This window comes from Chiloscyllium punctatum, chromosome 48 (genome assembly GCF_047496795.1).
Source record: "Chiloscyllium punctatum isolate Juve2018m chromosome 48, sChiPun1.3, whole genome shotgun sequence".
NCBI lineage: Eukaryota > Metazoa > Chordata > Chondrichthyes > Orectolobiformes > Hemiscylliidae > Chiloscyllium > Chiloscyllium punctatum.
The window spans coordinates 36,112,492-36,137,901 of record NC_092786.1 but is presented as its reverse complement, the minus strand read 5'-3'; the positions used below and the strand labels follow the sequence as shown (position 1 = coordinate 36,137,901).

The window sequence follows — 25,410 nt, the reverse complement described above, 5'->3', positions numbered from 1 at the left end:
AATATGGACCAAATGCAGGCAAGTGGGACTGATTTAGTTTTCTTTGCGAACATGGTCAGCGTGGACTAGTTGGATTGAAGGCTCTGTTTCCTTGCTGCACGACTCATTTGGGACTGAGACTTTCTTTAACTTACAACGTTGTGAATCTTTGGAATTCACTCTCCAGAGGGGTGTCAAAGTTCATTATTCGTATATATTTAAAGCAGAACTTGATATGTTTTTGATTATCGTTGGTGTTGAGGGTTGTGGCTTAGTTTAGATAAAAGGCATTGAAGTGTTCATTCAGCCACGATCGTATTAAATGACAGACCAGATTCAGTAACCCAGATTGCATTGTGCTGTTGCTATGTTCCAATGATGTGTTTGTAATCAGTGGTCACGTTGCACAGAACAATTAGAACAAAAAGTACAGAAATTAGTTTTTTTTTTGGTTTTTCTGTGAGTAGTGACTGGTGAAATATTGTGGCTATTTAGTTATGTGGTTCTGGTCCCACTAACCTCGGCAGTTGAGCACTTGGTGTGGAGATTCTTGGTTCTCCAATTTAACTGAATGGAGCTACCTTGTTTCCTTTTCAGTGGTGTCTTTGCAAAGTTGTGACTCTGTCTTTTACCTACTAAAATGGGTGCCTAGTGACTGGTCTTCACTTGTCACCTCTGGAACATACACTCTTGTATATTACTGGTAGAGGAAACACAAGCATGTCTTTCACCCATAATTGCTTTCCTTTACCTTATATAGTGTTCACAGTCTGGGTGGCATATGTGGCATGAGCTGGTTTCTGCCAATGTGTAATTCACCTCCATTTATCTCTCCAACCACAGAATGTAGTTCAGGTTTTACATTGTATCTTTACTTTTGAAGTGTTCTTTCTTTCTGTCTGAAGTTCTTTAACACCCCCAGGTGTAACATTCCACGATCTCTCTGGGGACTGTGTATTATCCACCACAGGAATTATATTCTCAGGATTAAGTTAGCAGCTGTTTTTGGCTTGTATATCCTTGCTTTTAGTTTATCACAAAAAATACTACTTAGCAGCTCAATACATCTAAAAGTAATTTGGGCCTGTGTTCCATTGTCATGACACATTGCATAACTCTGCACTGTATCCATTCTCCCATTTCCTTCCCTGAAGTAAGGAATTATGTCAAGTGACCACATTCTGAAAAAAATTGATGCATTTCATCTTAACCAAAGTATATTTTTATGAAACTAATTGTAGCCTTTCCTAAAAGCAAGATTTTGACCTAAAGTCCCGCCATGTATGAATGTGAATTTGAATGCATCTGGACAAAATTGGACAGGAAATTGGATTTTATTTCTCTAGAAAAAGAAACAACAATGTGGAAGATAGTTTCTCTAATTCAGGAATAACAATTTAAAATTCAGTTTTAATCCTGTTATATTTTTGATGGTGGGAATGTCTCTGTAATAAAATGTGTATTCTTCTTCATCATGAACTCTATAATGAAACTAGTGTAAGTGGTTTATGATTGTGGTTGTGATTTTTTTTGTCTTGAGCAGAAATTGGAGATCTAAGAGAGCTGCAAACTCTCGACATCTCAACCAATTGCTTGACGGCGTTGCCAGAGAGTCTTCATTTATGCTTCGCCCTGCAATATTTGGCAGCTGACCGAAACCACCTTACGAATCTGCCGAGACAGCTTTGTATGCTTCCAAACTTGAATGAACTCTCTGTGACGAGCAATAGTTTAAAATGTTTACCACAAGGTGAGTTTCAAGTATTGTTTTGTTACCACTGAATAGAATAACATTAATATAATGTACTTTAGAACCTTTTGCTACAATAAAGGCATTATATCAATACAAGTTGTTATTGAAACTTGGTATTTTCAACTGATCTTGAATCATGCAAGATTTGAAAGGTGACTTTTATTTTGCTGTTATTTCACATCTGTTAACTTTTAATTTCTCTTAAGGATTCTTGTACAGTGATTCACCATTTCAATTCCCAAGCTCTAATAGAATAATTTAATTATTGATATTCTCATGTATTTTGAAAATTCCCAGAACACAATGAACCTCTTATGTAACTAATGGGAACATGAGACAATCCTCTGAACTAATGAAAGCAAGGTGGGAATTTATGATACCACTAAAATATTTCGCTTGTGCTCAATTCACAAGTGAAGCATTCACAGATTCAAGATGTTACATTACTGCTAACATTATATTAACATTGTGGAAATTGGCCAGGCTTTACGCCTTGTGAAGATTTCTTGTGAAATCATTACAATGTATAAGAAAAATATTAACTTGAATATTTTTTGTTATATCGTAAATTGAGTTGTTGCTTCAGAAATCTTAGCTTTGTATTTTTCAGTTTTTTTTATTGGTTACACAATAACGGATAATGAGATGCATTTGTGACAGGAAAGGCAAGATCCTTTTGAATTGTGCCTGATGTGGGCAAGACTACCTTTGTTGTTCATCTCTAGTTAAACTGAGGGTTGGTCTCCTCCTTGAATCACTACTAAAAGTACTGATGATACTCACTAATGAATTGTAGAGTTACTGACCCAGAAATAGGAAAGGAACATGTCCAAGTATATGTTTGGGTCACAATAGTGTATGACATAGATTAACTCCAGGATCTCCTCTATCTGGAGGATGAGTTAGTCTCAGCAGGCATATGATGACATGATCCCCTCCAAGGTAACTTGCTTTGCTTCAGATTCATGTTGAGCCTTATTCGAAATTTATACAGGTACACAATCCTTTATCTGAAATTCTGATATCCAAAGTTTTCTCGTGAAGTGTTTTTCTGCATAACAAGGTTGTTTGGTGTGCAAAAAGCTGACCAACTCCACACCACTCAACCCCCTTCACTAAGATGTGGCGTGGCGGTGTGGCCCAGCACTGCCAGGGGTCAATTGTGTCTCAGCGCTCGTACTAGTCACACGTGGGTCTGCTGTTGATAAAAGTTTTTGTATTTCACTGCAAAAATCTCAATTATTCTGAAATCCAAAAAATTCCAAAATCAAAAAAATAACTGGCCCCCAAGAAGTATGGGTAAAGAATTGTGTACCTGTATTACTTTTCTAGCATCAGGCAAAGCAAAAAATTGATAATTATACTTGAGGACACAATATTGTAAATAGAAACCTGATCTTATTAATTCATCCAAGTTTATAGCTGTTTCAGCATTAGCTGTTCAAAGTTTCACTTCAATTTGCAGCTTATTAACTAAATAAATTATCCATTGCAGATGGAAATGAGCCGTGTCTAAAGTGGTCATCTGTTTCATTATTTCTTTAGCGTTTCGCCTGTGAAGTGTGACCAGATAGTTGATTTGAAAATTATCACATGCACTCCAAATTGAGTCAATTTTGATTTTGGCTGTGTACAGGCATGTTAAGTTTTACTTGCCAGACTGTATTATGCACATATTGTAGAATAGTTACAAACCAGTGATTTTGTTACAGTGTAAAAGAATTTATTCAGACTGAGTACAGCTTAAGCTTTTCTCAGTTTATAGATAAATGTTATTATAGTTCCTGTCAAAATCTTAGCTTTCCATTCAGAAATTGATTCATTTAATTTTGAAAAATATGAAGATTGAAATTTGTGTGACAAAGTAGTCTTTAGTAGTTAGAAGAAAAATGTTAATATAGTCAAGAATCTAATGATCTAGAATGTAGTATGATTCTCTGACATGAATATTCTTGATTTATTTGTGATTTTAATTCTGTTTCCCCCTCCCACATAATCACACTGTTCATTTCATAGCAGTGGGGAAATAACATATAATTGAACCCTATTTTGCCAGTGCCAAAACTCATAGTCAGACCTACACCCAGCTGTGAGTGAACCCTTCTGTAAACCCAACTTGTATTGGGAGTTAACCTGAATTTTTCAACTCAAATGACTAACGGACCCATATCCATATATTGAATAAGGCAACAAAAAACTCAGATTTTCATGTATTTTATTACAAATTGACAACTTAGCACAAACACCACTTTTCTCCACCTTTCCCTCCTGCAATCTGTCACTGTCCAGAAGCCCACTTCTCACTGGGGGTGAAAATCCAGCTGTTAAACGTGTAACATTTATGTTACGAAGTTGAATGAGTATATGTTCACTTTAAAATAGCATCTTCTGAATTTTGAAATAAACTTAAAGTGTAGGCTTAACTGCCCAAAAGGAACAGCTGGGAAATGAGCTGTTCCAAAATAGGTACATATAACAATTGGCTGTTAAAGGATACCTGAGTTTTAGTTGCTGTTTTGAGAACAATTCGAATTTAACTGATTAGTTTAAATTATGTTCAGGTTATACAATCGAGTTTGAATTCATTGTTTTGACAACATTGAACCAATGACTGGGAATTTCTCATGTTTGGGAAATAATTGCATCTCCCAATCCCTGTCAAGAATGGGGTTCAATGCGATGTAAGGTACACACACGCTGATCCATTGTGAAGGGCTTTTGCCCAAAACGTCGGTTTTTCCTGCTCTCAGATGCTGCCTGACCTGCTGTGCATTTCCAGCATTGCACTAATATTGACACGCTGATCCATTCAGTTTAGCGCACGTACAGCCCTGGAATCTAAGGGCATCACTGACTTGTTATTGCTGAGTCTTGTGTGGTTGTATGACATTTGTCCCACTAAGTAGTTGAACAAAGACTGCTCTGGGGTCGCATAACTATTTAGCATGAGGGCATCTCAGTCTTTATCAGAATTAACCAGTTCACTTCACCAGGTAAGAATGGCCATGCACAACCACCCACAGAATTGAGAAAGAGCCATCAATCTGTCAATTGGAATAATGGAATAGGACCTAGATTCTATTTTGTTGGTTTTTGGAACTGAAACCATGATTAAGAGGGACACCCAGGAGCAATTGTATTATGCCGCTGGAGGTGAAATACTTGGACCAGCGCAAGAATAACAAAAGTGAAAGCATTTGCCAAGAATTTTTTCATTAATCAAAAACAAAAGTTGGAGGTTTGAAGACTATCAGATATTGTTATAGTTCCGAGCATAAACGATGATGCCTAGCAATTCATCAGTGTTATTCCCATGACCTGCTGAGCAGTTTCCAGGAAACCAAAGTCTTTAGGTTCTGGGGGAATTCGGTTGCAAAGCAGGAGCCTTAAGGAATTGATAGAGGAGCGCCACTAGGTGTGGAGCCTGCGGCTTAATTTAACTCAACATAGGAAACCTCACCCAGTCTGGACACGGAAAAGATTGGCAGATTGATAGCTCTTTCTCAGTTCTGATTGGTGGAGCGATTTGTCTCGTTAATTCTGATAACGAACGAGACTCGCTAAATAGTTATGTGACCTCCGAGCGATCAACTTCCAACTTCTTGGAGGGACAAGTGGCATACAGCCACTCAAGATTGAGCAATAACAAGTCTCTGATGCTCAAAAATGCCCGAGGCTGCATGTGCACTACACTGAATGGATCAGCATGTGTCTACCCTACGCTGCCAGGTATAGGTAAACTGTTGAACCCCATTCGTGGCAGGGATTGGGAATTGCAATTTCCCATAAACAAGGAATTCCCAAAGTGTATGTCATAATCAATGCAAGCTTTAGTCCCCCCAACATTATTTCTTGTCATTGGTCCGATGTTGTCAAAACAATAAATTCAAACTCGATTGAGTTTTAGTAACCTGAACATAATTTAAACTAATCACTTAAATTTGAATTGTTGTCAAAACAAGAACCAAAACTCCGGTATCCATTTAACAGTCAATTGTTACATGTATTTATTTTGGAACAGCCTGCCTCCCAGCCATTCCTTTCAGGCAGCTGAGCCTGCACTTTAAGTTTACTTAAAAAGACAGAAAACACTCTCTACTTTAAAGTGAACATACACTCATTTGACTTCATAATATTTGCTAACATTTAACATTTATTCAATAAGATTTGTGGTGAAATTTGGGTTAGCAAAAAACCAGTAGAAGAAGGAGTCTGTCCTGAAGAAGGTACTCAAGACTAAATACGCCTTGCAAACAAGTACTGAGCATCGACCTGACATTAAAATACCTATCAGAATAAATCCTCAAAAGTTATTTGCATAGTTGCAATCGTCACAGGAGGTATACCAAATCGAACTTAGTCCAGAGCTTTCAGAGCAACAGCTAGTTGGTGTAATCACTTTATCTAACAAACATGTTGAGTTGGCAAACATCAACATTGCTCAGAAACTATCAAAAGATCTCTGGAAGATATGAATGCTTCTTATGTCATAATTATAACAATGATGAAGTGCCTATAAAGTTTGACATGCCCAACAACCAAACTGGAGTGGAAAGACCCAAACAGTTTTAATGAAAACCATGGGGCACAAAATGATAAAATTAATTGCGGTACTAGCATGTGTGGTTGACCAAATTAGATTAAACCAATGATAATTTCAATTTGGTTTTCTACAAGAGCTATAGTTTGTATCCTGTGTACGTGTATGAGATGGCTGTGTGTACTTGTGCTCAAAGTGACCAGGAAGAGCATGCAAGTCACAAGTGTCCCTAAGCTCCTAAGTGAAGTCCTGAAGGGCTGTATTGGATTCCAAGTTCCTGGCTTTCTACATCTGAAATGGTGTGCACCTGGTCAGTAGCATGAGGATTTTGCCTCTCTTGCCATATGATGTCCCCTGAAGAATGCCAAAGAGGCTGGTTGCATAACTAATGAGGAGCAGAAAATAGCGGAGAAAGATGAGAACACTTGACTATGAAACTCCTGACAATAATGCAGCCTAAAAATGGGAAAATCTAGCCCATTGTATTCTTTTCCTTATTAAGTCTTGATTTTCCAGAGTTTTGGATGAAGTTCAGGATTTTTAAAGTACACAAACAACTGACTGGATTTCAATAAATCTTAAGGATCGTCGTATAGTTGGATAGGACTGAAGACAATTTCTTTGACTTGATAATGGCATGTAATTTTTAGCTTTTGACATAGTTTTGATGTAAACTCAAGAGAAATGGCATTATAAACCATTTACATATACATCCTGAATATTTGCTTAACTTACAGTGATGGATCAGAAATATTGTGCTGAAATTCTTGAGAGAAATTTAAGCCTCCAACCACCATGTCACGTGTAGAAATTCTATCTCTCAATGCTTTAATGAAAAGATCCCGCAACCTCAACTTCTTTTATGAAAAGTCACATCATCAAATATTCATCAGTGTGTACTTAAAATCAGTCCTTTACTCCTTACAGAATTTATTCATCACTTCAAGTCAGAATCCTAGGAACTGGAGTTTTCAAGAAAGCAGCTCACCAACATCTTTTCCAGTGCAATTAGGAATGGGTGATAAATGCCAGCAATATCCACATCACATGAACGAATAAAACAAAAATAAGCATTTTGAGCTGCTAGTCTTGCTATTAATCAAGCAAATGTCTTGAATTTTATAGACATACAAATGTCTAGCATGGTTGCACAACTCCCGATGCAACAAAGTTCTTGCACAGGTCATGCACAAAAGGGCTCCTTTAAACTAATTTGCATGCAAAATAAAAATTAACAGGTCCATTCAATTAACTAAATTGTCTGTGTGACATGAAACAAAAGGGCATACATTGCTGAGAAAAGAGATTTTATCGAAACTTTTCATCTTGCACTCATTAGAACAATTTAAAGGGAAAATCTGCAGTTATGATATTAGAGGAGAGTGGTTGCTGGCCAAGTGGTTGCTATGAAGAATGCATCAGTTAGTGATGGTTAGCTTTTAACTTCGCGGGCTTTGTTGACATTTTAAGACAAGCATGTTGACTCTGGTCAAGACACAGTCCTGCGAAATAAGCTAGTGAATGCCTGTCACCTGTTCTGTAGAGTTGCAACAGGTGCAGTGTAGGTACATGAAATAACAGAGTCCTATGTATTAATGTAAGTAGCTTCCAGTGCATGGTAACGCACCACTCTGAGAGCATGACTGACTATCTTAACACCAGTGTCAGCACAAGCAAGATTATGTGGCAGATGTCTAAGTGTGGAGTTAGATCTCATGTTGGACACTGTGTTGTGCATTTTCCAAGATGGAATGGTTAAGTATCTCTATAATGGTTGCTGTTGTGAACTGCTGAAAGGATAGGCTGTTTGATACACTCCACTAGCCTTTGGGACATAGTCCTTACATAACTAGCAACATACTGGCACTGAAATTCATAAACAATAAAACTCATTTATGTGACAGGCAGAAACCGGTTATGGCTTGATAGCATCCTGTTAATGGGAAATATCGCTCATTTGCTGTTGCGTAATGGTTTACACAGCTAGCTTTACCTGGTGATCAAATGTTATATGGCACTTGTTTTTCAAGGATAATCCAGGACTGTCTGTTAAGCTCAAACTATTGTGCACATGTATGTAATGGTGCATATATTAATTGCAAGGCTATCTTCTTTACACACATAAAGAATGTATACACACACTATGTCAATTTCAACTCAACAAAATTGATAACAACCACTGTCCAACTCATTTCTCAAGGTCATTTCTTGAAGAATCAAGTGAACCTTACCTGGTTTAATATCTAACCTAAGCTCGGCAGTTAACTGTCAGTCATTATCAACTGGTGCAATCTCCACGGCAATGCCTTTACAAGTCCACTTGTCAATCAATCAGCACTCTAGTATGTTACTGTGTAGAACTTGTTTTGGCTTAATTGTTTTTTCTTGTCATTTGTCTTGTGAAGCATGAGACAAAAGGCTTCAATGAAATGTATTTTTTTGAGCAGTGGATAGTTTTTTGCTTTTATTCTGATCTCCTGGGAGTACAGTATTGTAAACAAAAAATGCTAACACAGGCATTTTCGCTGAATCGAAAAAAAAGCTGATATTTGCTTCAGTGTAAACCCTTTAATTGAAAAAAGCTGTTGAAAAATCATTTCCCAGGCGGGTTTTAAAATAATTTGGAAAGGAAAAGAAATTAAATTGTGTTGCAGCATGAGAGAATAGTGTGTACATATTGTAAACAAGGAGAGTAATCTTGATGTAAGCTGGCAAACTCTGCATTGTGTACTCCAATTGTAAAATCTAAGGAATTGCTAACAGACAGATCTGTAAGAAAAATATCACTTAAACCTCTATACTTTTGTGAAAGGTTGAAATCTTGAAGGATAGCTCTTGTCAAAAATAGTGTAAAAAAATTTGCTGTTACATTTTTAGATTCCATAAATCCTGTTGCAAAGTACCTAAATTTTTCATAGTATTATGTTTGAAGCCTTAATTTGGGCCCTTTCCCAGCTTCCTGGCAGGTAATGAGAATGACCAAATATTTAACTTCATTTGGTTGGTTTAGTTTCCAGTTTAGAACAAGTTTTGAGACTGTTCTTTATTTTAGCCAGTTTGAAGAATGTGACATCAGACTGTGGCAGATGGGAGTGATTTTTAATATTAAGATATCTATAATAATATGCATATGTTAAATATATATGTATAATGTATATTATATAACTTTTAATTAACTGCCCCAGATTTATATACATAGGAGTATCTACAAGGTGGGGAGACATCAGTCGATTCACTCTATCAGATTTATTCCCTCCCTAGGAGGATGCACCTGCCTTTCGCTCTGTACCTTCCCACAACAGCACGGAATGCACCACATGGCGAATGAAAGAACAAATCCACATCCTGTCTGAAAGTGGCACAGAATGTCAGAGTTCCAGCCTGCTGTGCCACTGCACCTGCTCATCATGACATTTTTTTTTTCACTACGGCTGTTTCATAATATGAAGAAGAAAAGAGATTCAGTGCCTGTTGCCTTGATTGTTAGAGGGACTCAGTCACCTGCTGTCCTTAATATTGTATTTTCAGGTTGAAAGACTCTGGGCTTAAATATAATTTGTGGCAAGCTTACAATTATTTCCCTCCACCAAATATTGGAGAATATTTTAACTAGAGGCAATGTCATCTCACTTGGTTCAGAAACTACATTTTTTATTTTGTACTCATTAATTAAACACTGGATCCAGATCTAGTGCAACCATGCTCTCATCTCTGAGGTATTAATAACGTCATTCAATTTCTTTCAGGGAAATAGTGTTCTTCAAAGTATGAAGTCAGCTACATGTACTAGAGTACTCTGGATTTTAGTCACTGATTTCTCCATTCAGACATTTCCCTGAGGGCTGCATTGGCCATCATCTCATGTTTAGTATTTCCTCAAGTCTTTAACTCGCTGTCTCAATTGCACCATAATACTGAAAGCTTTCCTTCCATCTTATTCTATTCCCTGGTTATAAACTGCTGTTCTAATAAGTTCACAAAGCTGATTTTATTTTCCCCTGCTGGGACTTTCATGTGTTTATTTTATTACAGCTATCCTCTTAGGTATAATTGTTTTTGGAGTCTACCTACGGATGTGTAAGATCTCATCTTGGAGCAAATATCACTTACTATAGTCATTTTGTTTCTCCAGAGGAGAGTTTTTGTAAAGAAATATGATCTCACCTTTCCTTGCCATATTTCCCCTCCATTATCTCCTGGGTCTTAAAAGCTTGGAGCAATCACAACCCAAATGTTATCATTGTTATAGTTTATCACCATTAACGCTGCCAAAGCTAGAGAGATGGCGTATGTTTGGGACCAAATTTAGTAATAATTTAAATTACATGAATCGCAGTTATACCATAATCATTTACAGTTTGTTTCGATCCATTTATTAATGTGATTTGGCATGTAAAACCCTAACTTTGAAGCTGATGTTTCTGTAGATCTCCAAAGATTTCATCAGAGTGTAACTATTGGACAAGATCAAACCACGTATAATTCCTGTTTTGGAATGTTTTTAAAATTTTATTCCTTCATAACATGTTTTATATCCATGAGTGTCATGTTCTACTCTTAAAGCACTGATGATTGTAATTAGTTTTTTTAGGTAACTATTTATGCATATTTTTAGCCTTAATATTTTCTGTTCACTTTTAAAATTCTCCATTGATGTCATGGGAACCTTTAGTTTTCCTGATCATGAACCGAAGAGAAACAGTAACAATTATAATTCCTTACACACCTTTCAAAGTGCAAACAAAATTAGAATTTTACCTTCAAAATCTAACTCATAAATTTCCTATAAAACTAGCACTGGCAAAATCTTTTCTTCCTTTAACCCTTTGTTGTACACCTACCCCACATCTTTCTTGCAAATAGCACTATGGCCTCAGAACAGACTGTGTATCCCCTCCAAATGTAGATATGCTGCATCAGCCAACTCATTCCACTTACTTTGAGGTCTTATATAAAGACTTCATTGTTAACAGTATGCACCAAAGTGTATAATGTAGAAAAGAAACTACAGGGCTGAACTGAATATGTAAAATGTGTTTATGTCTATTCCTCTGTTCTTTCACACTCACCGAAGTGAAGTGGACAATTAACTTATTGTGAGTCGTGAAGTAAAATGAGACATAGCAGTCACAGCATAATTACATTTAGCGTGAAAACAGAAAGGGACAAAGAGCACTCATAGAAACAGTGAAAGGGCAAAAAGCAAAGTACATAGAGACAGGAAACGATCTGGCCCAATTTAACTGGGTAGATCAGTTAGCAAAGAACAATGGATTAGAGCAGGAATACTAATTATAGCAGAGCTGAAACACAATATAGATTTGTTGCATGATGATGGAGGTTTTAAGAATAAGGTTTTATGACAAAGTAAACAAACCCAAAAAGTGCAGATTAAAATTGGAGTAGCATTACTTAAAATCAGATACAGAAGGGCAATGGAGAAGTTAAAATGGGGATTGAATGAACTGAAATGACTAGTAAGTTAAGTAGAAAGCAATATTTAAGCACTTACTCATAGCTTTTAAATGTAAAAGATAGAAATTCTAGGCCTTTGTTGTAAATACTAAAATCTAGCTGTGAGATGTGGAATCCATCCAGTAGATAGACTGCTGGAGAGGAAGTAATTGTAGAATAAGTAAAAAAAAGATTTTAATGGGACATTAGTGGACAAGTTATTGGCCTCTGGTCTACTTTATCATTCAGCGAACAGACAGAAAAGGTTCTGACTACCATTTTTCAATTATTGCATGAAAATTGTCAATGAACCAGGAATTACCAATACAATTTTGAAAGTTCAGTGTTGGTGAAAGAAGGTAGTTTGGCCCAAGTGATTTTCTATTTTTAGAGTCATAGAGATGTGCAGCACAGAAACAGACCCTTTGGTCCAACTCGTCCATGTCGACCAGATATTCTAACCTAATCTGGTCCCATTTGCCAGCACTTGGCCCATATACCCCTAAACCCTTCTTATTCATATAGCCATGCAGATGCCTTTTAATTGTTGTAATTGTGCCAGCCTCCATCACTTCCTGTCCATCATTCTATACATTCACCACCCTCTGCGTGAAAAAGTTGCCCCTTAGATCCCTTTTAAATTTTTTTCCTTTCACCCTAAACCTCTGCCCTCTAATTCTGGACTCCCCTACTCCAGGGAAAAAGATCTTGTCTATTTATCCTATCCATGCCCCACTTCTGAAATTTTAAACGCTAAGGTGGCGCACTTCATGCATCTATATAAAACAAGAATTACTTGTTTTACAAGAATTACGTGGGCGGCACGGTGGCACAGTGGTTAGCACTGCTGCCTCACAGCGCCAGAGACCCGGGTTTAATTCCCGCCTCAGGCGACTGACTGTGTGGAGTTTGCACGTTCTCCCCGTGTCTGCGTGGGTTTCCTCCGAGTGCTCCGGTTTCCTCCCACAGTCCAAAAGATGTGCAGGTCAGGTGAATTGGCCATTGCTAAATTGCCCGTAGTGTTAGGTAAGGGGTAGATGTAGGGGTAGGGGTAGGGGTATGGGTGGGTTACGCTTCGGCGGGGCGGTGTGGACTTGTTGGGCCGAAGGGCCTGTTTCCACACTGTAAGTAATCTAATCTAATCTAATCTAATCTAATCTAATCTAAAAAGAATCGCCTTTACAATCACTGTTAGCTTTATTATTGTGGTTCTTGGAGCCATAAGAAAACTTGTAAAATAAATAACAGTTTAAAGTCTTTCTCCTTGATTGCGTAGTACTGGCTGAGGAAAATGGGCCAAGTGTTCTAAACTAAATTCAGCCATGCCCACAATTCACCTGGACATAGTAAAGTTTAAAGTCCCTTCTACCCTTATTATTCATAACCTCTGTGGATCTAATGAAATGCTAATTTTTTTTGATGTTTCGAACTGAATAATCTGATTTGGAGGAAATCATTTTGCAAATTGACAACATATTGATATACCACTTTGAAAACTTTGGTTATAGTGCTTTTGATATCAACATAGTGAGAACTATCACATGAACATCAGAATGACTCTTGTACTGTTTCAGATCCTGTTTCTGTAACTTTGGCTCAGTGATTTAACAGCAGCCATTTAAAAAAAACTGGTCCTTCTCCTTCCTGATTCCGAGACCACGTGTTTACTAACTTGCACTGGTCTGTACTTACACAAATATTGTTTACTCTCTAGCATATTTTAGTTCTAAACTGTTAACTCATGGAGTTAGCAACTATGACCAAAGAGACCACAGGTCTCTATTGCTACAGTGTTGTTGGGCAGCTCAGGCATTGTAAATGAGTTTCTAGATCAACATCTTCACAAATCCTGCAGATTGAAATGAGCAACAGGTTATTACACAAAGTGAGGAAAAACCCTCCATAGTCTTGTGCTTACTCAAGAGCATTGCATATGATAAGGTGGTCAATAACTGATTTGGATTTGAGGCCATGTCACAGAATATTCACCTGGACCACCGTCCGCCTCTACATCTGGTGCTTTTTCTCCCCCTGCAATGTATCTCTGAATTCCATAATATAAGCAAAATAAATAAACCAACTGAGGGTAATAAAAGTATGAAAATCAATATTTGCAATCTCTATTTGCACAGAGGAAAAGTTACTGTCTTGCCAGCAACCACATCAAAACAGAAGAATCATTCAACAGTTTTCTGAAAAGATTCAGTTCAGAATAACCAGAATGATTCTGATTAAAACTAAATTCTCACTTTAAACATACGAATTCTTTGCTATTCACCATTATTTGTAAGAACTTTCTGTAATGGCAATCTCTTTGGTTCATTCTTGTGTTTTTTTTAAGACCTAGGGCGATATCCAGAACTACAATACGTGTATGTAGATAACAACTTTCAGCTATATGGACTACCATCATACCTATACAACAAAGTTATTGGTCACAGTGGGTAAGAACAACTTTAGAATTTTAATATTCAGCATCAGTGTATCACTGTGATTAGTAGTATCACTGAACAGATTGCTAAGAGCAAAATGTCATTTTAACAGACTGAAAACAAATTGCAATTGTTACAGTTCATCGGTAGCAGTAATCACATTCTGTGAAAGTAAGTATATGCTGTGCAATTGATGTTCAAAAACAATCAAAATGGGTTTACAACCATTATGCTCAGCAGGAGTAAATTCTGGAGATTTGGATATGTAGGTCTTAAATGGGCAATTTGTTTTTAGTGGATACCTACACAAAGGGAAATTCTGTAAATTTAAATGTATTTTACTTATAGAGTCATAGAGATGTACAGCATGGAAACAGACCCTTCGGTCCAACCTGTCCTTGCCGACCAGATATCTCAGCCCAATCTAGTCCCACCTGCCAGCACCCAGCCCATATCCCTCCAAACCCTTCCTATTCATATACCCATCCAAATGCCTTTTAAATGTTTCAGTCTCCACTAATTCCTCTGGCAGCTCATTCCATACACATATCACCCTCTGTGTGAAAAAGTTGCCCCTTAGGTACCTTTTATATCTTTCCCTTCTCACCCTAAACCTCTAGTTCTGGACTCCCCCACCTCAGGGAAATAGCTTTGTCTATTTATCCTATCCATGCCCCTCATAAACCTTTATAACGTCACCCCTCAGCCTCCTACGCTCCAGGGAAAATAGCCCCAGCCTGTTCAGCTGCTCCCTATAGCTCAAATCCTCCAACCCTGGCAACATCCTTGTAAATCTTTTCTGAACCCTTTCAAGTTTCACAACATCTTTCCGAGAGGAAGGAGACCAGAATTGCACACAATATTCCAACAGTGGCCTAACCAATGTCCTGTACAGCAGCAACATGACATCGCAACTCTTGTACCCAATACTCTGACCAATAAAGGAAAGCACACCAAACGCCGCCTTCACTATTCTACCTACCTGCGACTCCACTTTCAAGGAGCTATGAACCTGCACTCCAAGGTCTCTTTGTTCAGCAACACTCACAATTGTTACTCACAATTTATGAAATGTTTAATTATCTCAGCCTTGCAACTTTCTTTGTGTTTGTTCTTCTTTATGATGTTCATGGCATTATGGGAATCAGTATTGAGAGAATTGTAAAATACAGGAGTAATGTGGGCAGAGGATTTAGGTGAGGTCACAAGACATGTCATAGGAACTTGAGCATATGTTGCCTGAAGCTGAGGATCATCATTTCCCTTATTTACCTGTTACTCTCCTGATGGGAAATTTAAAGGTTTAATTTGGAGAAAGGATTCTACTAAAATTCTAAAAACATAAAAGCAAAAGGATGTGTTGCTATTCAGTCCCAGATCATTACTTACTACCTTACTTTGTTTATTGGGGTTCCATGTTTCTGGGTTATTGGAGATTGTTGCCTGTGGAGGATAATCAGGCTTGTATGATTATTTTCTGAACAAAAGACATATTTAATCTTCACAGTCGGCAGATCATGACTTTTCCATTTTATGTGCTTTTTAATTTTTGCCCAACAATTACTCTGAAATGAATTTAAGATGATCCAACAAGCAAGTCACTTGTACATAAAGGTAGATTTTTATAGAAATACTCTTTACAAGTTTGCTGGCATAAGAACCAGAAGTTGAGAAGTAGTTCACTGTGGAATAAAACAAAGTGAGATATTTCTGGCATGAATGTGACTTCCATTCAGATCTGTGCAGCACAAGAAATCTTGAGGACCTAGATGTTGAAATGTATCCTCCTAAACAATTCTTCCTTGGTGGGTTAACTGTCTAACTTGCATGTTGAGGTGAAAGGCCTGATGAGTTGTATGTGAGCATTCACTTTGAAACCTATCCATAATGCAACAAAAGTTTATAGCATTATTGTTTTCATGGTACAAGTGATTTATAGTGCTTTCCATGCACTTTTCGGTTGCTTAATGAATCAGATCATTAGGTGGTGAATGACTTTATTTATCTGCTTTTGGTGAGTGTTCAAATGTACTGGCTGCAGAATGGTCATTGGTACAAAATAAACAGGTGTGTAATTTTATTTTATATTGGACCAAGTTTTGCTTTGAAAATAATTATTTTTGAAATGCAAATCGATAAACTGCACCTACACAGTTAACTCTGATGGTTTGAAAATTGCAGTCTGAGGACCTTTGCTCCTGTGAAAACTCTATGAAAATGGAATTGTGCCTGGAGATTTGACTTTGGAACGCACAGAATAGTGTGAAGTTAATCTACTTACCCATGAATTACCCTCTAAACCCAAGCATCATAGAGTCAGTACAACACAGAAGAAGGCTGTTTGGCCCACCCAAAACTGTTCTCTTTGTAGAGAAATTAATCAGTCCCATTGCTCAGCTCTATTCCTTTAGCCTGCAAATTTATTTTACTCAACTGCTATTTTATATTAATAGTTGTTCATTTCCACTTACATAATTCTCATGTTCAGTGCATTCCAGGTCATTGTTTTAAATAAAAGCTTTTCCGAACATCATGTGACATAAGAGCAGAAGTAAGCCATTCAGCCCATCAACTTGGTTCCAGCATTCAATGAGATCATGGTTGATTTGATAACATTCAACTCCACTTGCATGCTTTTTCCCAATAACCTTTATTTCCCTTGCTGATTAAGAATCTATCTCAACCTTGAATATAATTAACGACCAAGTCTAGACAGCCTGCTGTGCTCAAGAATTCCACAGATTCACTACCCTCCTTATGTCTGTCTTCAATGTGTGACCATTTACCTGAGATTGTCCTCTGATTCAGATTCTCCCATAATCAGAAACAACCTATTTTCATTTATCCTGTCAAGTCTTCTAGGAATCTCGATTGTTTTTGCCTGTGATAAATTGCAATGTGTATAGGCTCAACCTTTCATAAGACAGTCCTGACCTAGTGGACTGGACTACCTCCAATGCCAGTATATCTTCCCTTAGATAAGGGGCCCAAAACTGTTCACAGTATTACAACTGTGGTCTGTTTAGTGTTTTGTATAGTTTCACCAAAACCTCCCTACCATTATACTCCATTCCCTTTGAAATAAAGGCCAACATTCCATTTACCTTCGACTGAACTTGGATGCTAGCTTTCTGTGATTCCTGAACTCGGACTCCCAAACCCCTCTGTTCCGCAGTCTTTGCCAGTTTAAATAATGTTCAGCTGCTTTATTCATTCAATGAAAATGCAAATATTCTCATTTTCTCACAAGATTCCATCAGCCAAGTATTTGCCCCCTCACTTAACCTGGCCATATTCCTGTGCAGACTCTTTGTGTCATCCTCACAACTTTCCTTCCCAACTATTTTTGTGCCATCTGCAAAGGTGGCTGCAGTGCATGCATTTTCTTCGTCTAAGTCATAAATAAAATAATTATGGCCCCAGCACTGATCCCTGTGGCCTTTCACTTGTTGCAGATTGCCATCTTGAACATGATTTCTTATCCAAACTCTCTGTCTTCTATTAATTAGCCAATCTTCTGTCCATGCTGACATACTGCCTCTAGCACCTGGGCTCTTATATTATTAAGTAGACTAATGTGTGGTACCTTATCAGATGCTTTCTGAAATTTCAAATATATTACATCTGTTGCTTCAGCTTTATCTATCCTGCTTGTTTCCTCCTCAATGAATTCTTGTAAATTTGTCAGGCATGATGACCACTTCATGAAGCCATACTGATTCTGCTTGGTCATGTTATGTATTTCTAGGTTAAAAATCACACAACACCACGTTATAGTCCAACAGCTTTATTTGGAAGCACTAGCTTTCGGAGCGCCGCTCTTTCGTCAGGTGGTTGTGGAGGTTAAGATCATGCTCACAGAATTAATAGCCAATGGAGTACTGTGTCATGGAGATGTGATACAGTAAACAATCTGAGGTTAAAACTTTCATCTCTTATAATGGGATATGCTGGTTTCTGTTCTTCGATATGTAAATCCCAGAACTTCTTTTAAATTATATTCTCAAGATAGCTCAGCTTTTTAAACGTTAGGTGTGAAGTCTCTCTGTGTCCCAATGCTATGTCAGACTGACAAACCCTTTGTATCGTTCTACAGAATTTTACATGGATTCATGGAGTTTTTGAGCAAAATAAAATGTAAAGTTATTCTGCAAAAGCAAGTCCACCGCATAAGCTTATATGTGTGCGCATGTAGGAGCGACAGATTGATTGTGCATGTGAGTGTGTGGGTGTGACTGCACGTGGTAGAGTGTGTGTAAGCTTAGTTAAGTGAGTGTGTGAGAGAGAGAGAGAGAGAGAGAGAGAGAGTGTGAGTGAGTGAGTGTGATGGGGTATGTGTAAGAGGGTGCGTGTGTTGGTGTGAATGTGGGGATGTATGTGTGTATATGAGAGAGAGATTGTGTATGAGGGAGGGTCTGCAGAGAGAGCTTGTGTATGAGCGAGGGAGACACACCCACACAGACCCTCCCTCGTACACAAGCTCTCTCTCGTGCACACACATATATCCCCTGCACTCACACCAACACACGCATCCATCATACTCTCACACACACTTAACTAAGCTTACACACATATATACACACACTGTATCATATGCACTCACACCCACACACTTACATGCACAATCAATCTGTCGCTCCTACGTGCGCACACATGTAAGCTTATGGGTTGGATTTGTTTTTGCAGAATTACATTACATTTTATTTTGTTCAAAAACATCATGAATCCATGTAAAACTCTGTAAAACTATCCAGAGGGTTTGTCAGTCTGGCACAGCATTGGGACACAGACAGACTTCACACCTATTGTTTAAAAAGCTGAGCTATCTTGAGAATGTAATTTAAAAGAAGTTTTGGGATTTACATATCAAAGAACAGAAACCAGCATATCCCATTATAAGAGATGAAAGTTTTAACCTCAGATTGTTTACTGTATCACATCTCCATGACACAGTACTCCATTGGCTATAAATTCTGTGAGCATGATCTTAACCTCCACAACCACCTGACGAAAGAGCGGCGCTCCGAAAGCTAGTGCTTCCAAATAAAGCTGTTGGACTAAAACTGGTCTTGCGTGATTTTTAACATTGTCCACCTCAGTCAACACCGGCACCTCCAAGTTATATATTTCTAAAATAATCTGCTATTATATGCAGACTCCTGTGTCGCTAAACTGAAACCTTTTTATATCTGTGACTCATAGTCCTTTTACCATCAGCCAATGTGAACAGTTTTTCTTTTGTTGCTCCCCTTATCTGCCACTGTCTTAATTTCAGACTTCTGTAAGACCTCCGTCCAATTTTTTATGCTTCAAAAAGAACCACCCCAACTTTTTAACCTAACCTTGTAGCTAAAATTGCCTGAAACCATTCTAGTAAATATCCTCTCCACCCTCTCAAAGACCTTCAGATTCTTCCCTTTGTGGTGATCAAAACGGACACAACCAGAGCTTGAAACAGTTTCTGCATGACAGCTCTGCCTTTATGCTCAATACTTTTGTTTATTGAAGTCCAAGACATCCTCTTCTTTGACAACACCTCAAATGTTGCATCTAATGCCACTCTTCCCTGATATATTTGTCCCCATACACTGAGAACTGTATAGTTTATTCTATTGCCTCTCCCTTTCTCCTTCTGCCAGATTGCATCACTTCTTATTTCTGTATTAGGTTCATATGCCACTTTTCTGTCCGCTGACCTGTTGCAGTCAGTTGGTATTGTCCACATTGTCAGCCACATACAGCTACCATCTACATGTATATTCCACTTTATGGCATCCTTTAATTGTTTACTATGATTCAGTTTATGTCCTGAAGTTAGAACTTGCCAGAAAATGTTACTGTTTGTCCATTCTCGTGTAAATAAGCTTATGGAATGATAAATCTTCTTTTCTGGTAAATGCACTCTCCTACCCCTCCCCAGTAAAAATTCATGTAAGTGAGGAATCTCCTTCCTTAAGCTTTTAAATAAACTTTATCTTTCTCGGAATCCAATTTTTCTTTGCCTCCCTACCTTTCACTTTCCCTATCTGATTTAATATGGAAATAAACACACCCTATGTCATATCTCATTAAGTCTTCATTCAGCCTAATTGGATGATGTGGTCTAGTTTACACAGTTCTGAGAGCTCCTGTCAATGCCACTGCACTCATTTCCAGTAAGTGGCACTGTAAATCACGTAATCATCCTGTGAGTAAATGTAGTGAATGCTGGCACCCTTCATTCAATATTGGGAGCTAGATCCAGTTTCATTGGTTATTTCAATATGCTTATATTGATGTAAAATTATTCATGCCATACTTGTTGTGCCTTTGTCGCCTAAAATAGTTATTTTGAAATTAAAGGGAGATTATCAACATTAGTGTAAAGAGAAATCAGACTCATGGCAAGGTCAACATTACTGAATTTGGGAAACAAAATGCCAGCCCAACCAGTGACACCACGTTCCATAAACGAATAAAAGAAAGCACATGGTATGCAGAATATGTTTGGAAATGTGTCCACTTTAGTACAATGGCAAAACTTTTGATCAAAGGTTGTTTTGGTGTCATGTACAATGGTAACTCTAACATGGCAATGACTTTTGGGTGTGTGTTTTTCTTCCCTATTTAACCACAGTTGTGGTTCCTCTTTGAAAAATGAAGAAGTGAAACTTTCATTCACTCACAGACAGCTGACCATTACTGTACCTGATGAAATCCAGACAATAGGAACAGAAAATGATACTGTCCCACCACTTCAAGAAATGGTTATGAGGACCATCTACAAATTTTACCACACGTCTAAGAAAGGCATGTCTAACTTATTCTTTCTATTAATGGTCACAACTTCATGTCTGAAAGAAAATGTAAAGTTTATTTTAATTTTAACATTAAAAGCTGCAGAATCATCACAGTGCGTTTAAGATAAAGAACATATTTCGTTGTTGCTTGTTAGTTAGGAACTGGGGATGACTACTGGATATTCTCAACGCATTACTTTTTTTTGTGAACATTTAAGACCAATAAAAGCAATTAGTGTATTTAAAATAATAGGAACTAGATCCAGTTTCATCTGTTATTTCAATTTGCTTATATTTATTTAGGAACATAGCAAATAGGAGCAAGCGAAGCTCATTTGGCTGTTTGAGCCTGATCTACCTCTAAACCATTTTACTGTACCATTTCCTTATTTTTTCATATCTTCAATATCTAGAAATATGTGAATATGTGCCTTGAATATATTCAACAACTAACTGATCCCTCTCAGCATCTGGAAGAAAATTCCCAAGTTCCGTCGCCCTCTGAGTGAAGAAATTCCTCCTTCTCTCAGTCCTTGATGACCAACTTCTAAATCGGAAACTGGATGGAATTTTGTTCAGGTGTTAATGGTCTGGTCAGCTGGCTGCAGAGCTGATTAGAGACCCATGCTGCCACTTTGGGCTACAACCTGGTGTTGTGTGATTTTTAACTCTTTAAGGAAAAGTTCCACAAGTACCACTCTGCCATTGGTGAGCCTTTCTCTGGAATCACACCCTGCGTTGATTCCATGTCAAATATGCTGCAAAGAATACACCAGACTCACTGCGAACTGTTACATTTGCCAAATGAAACTTACTAGACTTTTCCTTATAATACAGATCTGAAGTTCTTGATCTTTGTTGTGATGTAAGTGAAAGGATACAATAGAGATCAGTAATTTGGTTGAGGGTATATAGTAAAATGGAAAATGTGGATATCAAACCCCTTTTCTCATGTACTCTAACAACCTCTTGAAACGCATCCTAAACTTTGCAAAACCTAGAATCCCTCCGATTGCATAGCAAAATGATGGAGGAGGCCGAAAATTAAAAGGCTCCTTAACAATTGAACTTAGCATCTATAAGAGGCAGGACGTGTTTTGCTCGTGTCTTTCTCATGCAAGCTGCTTGCATAAATCTGTGTCTGTCTCCAATTGTGTTTGATTTTAATGAGCTGGCTGTGTGAAACACAGATGTGTGTGATAGAGGTTCTGCAGAGTTCTTCATCGAGGTAAGGTATCCCTTTAAGTATGGCCCTGCAACATCTTGGGGACAGTCAGGTGTTCATTCCGATTGTTAAAGGTAGAAACAAATGTGGGTAAGAAGTGCATAAACACATCAACTGTCATGCTTATTGAACTTGACAAAGGCAACTGTCAAAAGGAATTTTCAAATACAACTGTCAAGTGTCAATGCATTTAAAACTCCTACCCTTTGAAATATTTGAGATTTCTCCTGTAATAGAATGCTTGCTGTTTTACTCTGTCTGATGACATAAGCCTGAGGACGTCCATTACTGTGTTAGTTCTGCACAGCTGATTTTAAACCCTTCCATTAACAGACTAGGATGACTGTAATTTCAGTTTGGTTGAAGTGAGATATTCCACTGTTTTTCTAAAGGATTATATATTGAATGAAATGTTTGTTTTTGAAAGGGATTATGTAGTTGAAGGACTGTAAATTTAGTGGGTGTTTTAAAATAAGGTATGTTGTGGACGCTTAGGTCATTATTTTATCTCAGCATGTCTGCTGAGTTCTGCACATGATAGATACTGGAATAGGAAGTGTCGTGGAAAGGATGATGATTTGATATGAGCTGGCACTATTGACAAGTGCTATAAAGGGTGTGAGCAGAGGCACAGAGACTATTAGGACCCATGGTGTTTGGGCCTACATTGGCATGGAATGCAAGACTGGTATGAGTTTGCTGGAGGTAATGTGGTATGGATTGATATGAATAGTGCATGGGGTGGGGTGGGTGTGTGTGTGAGGGTTCTTTTGTTTCATTTGTACTGTTAAAATCTCCAGTTCATAACTGGATCATTGAGGTAGGTCTTCTGTCCAGCTGCACTTCACACCCAGTACCTGCTGCGCTTGTTCTAGGATTGCCAAGCCCCACTCCCTGAAAACCTGGCCATCCTGGAAACAAACTTGCAACTTCCAGAGTTTTTTCTCCTGAATCACGTTTGCAGAGCTGCAAAATATTCTGTTTCCACATTCCTATCCAAAGAGACCCAATCATTCTTAACCTTTGGCAGAAAATAGCGAATGTGCTTGTATTAATGATCCAAAAATTAATTTAATTAATTGGTTGTGTAAGCTGACATTTTGCATAATGTGGTTACACTTTGTAATAAGTCATATCTGTATCAAAGTCAAATTGTGTTCGTGGTTAGCATGCTAGAAATCAACACTCCATCCTGCAGTTTAAACATTTACTCCCTCCCAGCAGTACCAGCAGTGTATACTGCTAATAAGGTGTACTGCAATAACACACCACCTTCCAAACGCAAAGCATTTACCACCTACTAAAGCAAAGGTAGTAGCATACACACACATTCCCAGCTCCACATTCCCTGTAGTCAGTGCACCAGCCTGACTTGGAACAATATCACCATTCCTTCAGTACCACTTGGACAAATACTTGGAACTCCCTCCCTTTCAACACTGTTGGTGTATCAACACCAGATGGGCTTCAATATTCCAAGAAGCCAGCTAAACACCACCTGCTCAAGGGCAGGTGGGGACAGGCAACAAATGTCGTCCTTTCCAGGGATACACACACCCCATGAATGAATTTTAAAAATGCATCATGCATTACACTATGTTTCAGATATGGAACTTTCTTAAAAGAAACATAAAGATGTATACTACTTTAGACCTTTGAAATTGAAAAGTTTTAGTTTCAAGCATTACCTCACCTAAGTTATTGAGCTCACAATCCAAGGCCGAATTTGCTGCTAAAACAACACTAAGGAGGTTATAGGTCATCTTGGCAATTGGATAATAGTTTAGATTATGTGACATAGTTTTCTCTCATCTGGCTTTAACTGTGCAATACTAGGGCAGACTGCATTTGTTTTTACTTGCCCCAGGGAGCTATGATAGGCACCTAATTGCCATCTGCAATTGTGCCTCTTCAGGCTTTCATCCTTTTGGATCTTAGTAAAATCTTTAAGTCTGGCTATGATAATTGGAAAATTACAAAACCTCAAATATTAATTTTAGTGCAGCCTTTCTGAAGAATAGAGAAGGAGCTTGTTATGTGTACGGTTTGCATATCTATGGAATAACAAATCCCCGAAAAAGTTCAGTTTATCTTCAGGAAAATTGAACCTCGCCTTTAAGTTTACATTTTGTCATGTCTTTGTATTATGCAGGATATAAAGTAGTGAATCTGATGAATCATCCAAAACAGTAAATATAATCTTCAATGACTGCTACATTATTTAAGCATACACTTGAGGTAGAACTGGAAAGAGTACAACTCTGAGATATCAGCAGTGTTTGGCTGTCAGTCTGTGTGTGTCTGTCTCTCACACCCACACATTTGCCCTCTCCTCTTGCACACTTTCTCCCTTTATTTAAGATGCTTCTTAAAAGATGACCTTTTACTAAGGTTTTGATTACCTGCCTGAATACTTTGTGGCTTTGTCAAATTTTGTTCAAAAACTCCTGTGACATATTTGCTATCTTTTCTTACCTTAAGGGATTTATATATTACGTGAGTTGTTGCAGATTTGTATTAGCAAAGCAAGCACCAGCAGTGCAAACTGAGTTGGTAAGGCAATATTTATGCATTTTAAAGCAATTAATTAATTTCAAACAATTGCATTATTTGATTTTAAATGTACAATTTCATAACTGTGCAAATAGCACAGTTCCATCACCATTTGTTGCAAGTTGAATATTGAGCTATTACAGTGTGAAGGTGGGGAAGAGATAACTATTTCCATAAAAGTTTGGAAGCAATGTCTCTAGAGGTACTGAAATGAATGGTTTCTAAGAAATTAAGAATATACTTAGATGTGATCTTTCTCATGTAGCAATAACTTTTTTTAAAATCCTTTTCACAAGTGTCAACATTGGGCTGGAGAGTTATGTGGCTGATTGTTTTAAGGCTGTTTGCTTTGTTGAATCGCATTTGCTCTTAGAAATTTGACAAATTATAATTAATACATTTGAATCACATTAAACAGGTTTGTTTATCGGCCAGTCATGTGGAAGAAGTTTAGGCCATATTTAAAGTTAGAGATATGAGTTATAGTGCATTATGTCTGAAATGTGGTAGATCGCCAAGTACACATTCCTATGGAATACAATGCTAAATCTCCCATAGGATTGCTTGTGGTAACTAAGTTGGTGCACTGATTACACAGATAAGAATGCTAAACTATATAAAAAGTATTCATATATTTGCTAATTGTGACCTTTTACAACTGATAGACAATTGATGAGTGAATTAATGAAAAGGTT

General features: G+C 37.7%; 1 protein-coding gene across 6 annotated transcripts in view; it reads left to right on the top strand.

Moving 5' to 3' along the window:
• Positions 1-25,410, top strand: part of lrrc28 (leucine rich repeat containing 28) — a 73,638-nt gene that overhangs the window by 34,391 nt on the left and 13,837 nt on the right. For 4 of the 6 annotated variants that reach the window (XM_072564951.1, XM_072564948.1, XM_072564950.1 and 1 more), the window contains 3 exons: positions 1,523-1,729; positions 14,068-14,170; positions 20,775-20,947. In XM_072564951.1, coding sequence (XP_072421052.1) covers positions 1,523-1,729; positions 14,068-14,170; positions 20,775-20,947 — 483 coding nt within the window. The remainder of the gene's footprint in view (positions 1-1,522; positions 1,730-14,067; positions 14,171-20,774; positions 20,948-25,410) is intronic. The other 2 variants (XM_072564952.1, XM_072564953.1) reach the window with 2 other exon arrangements.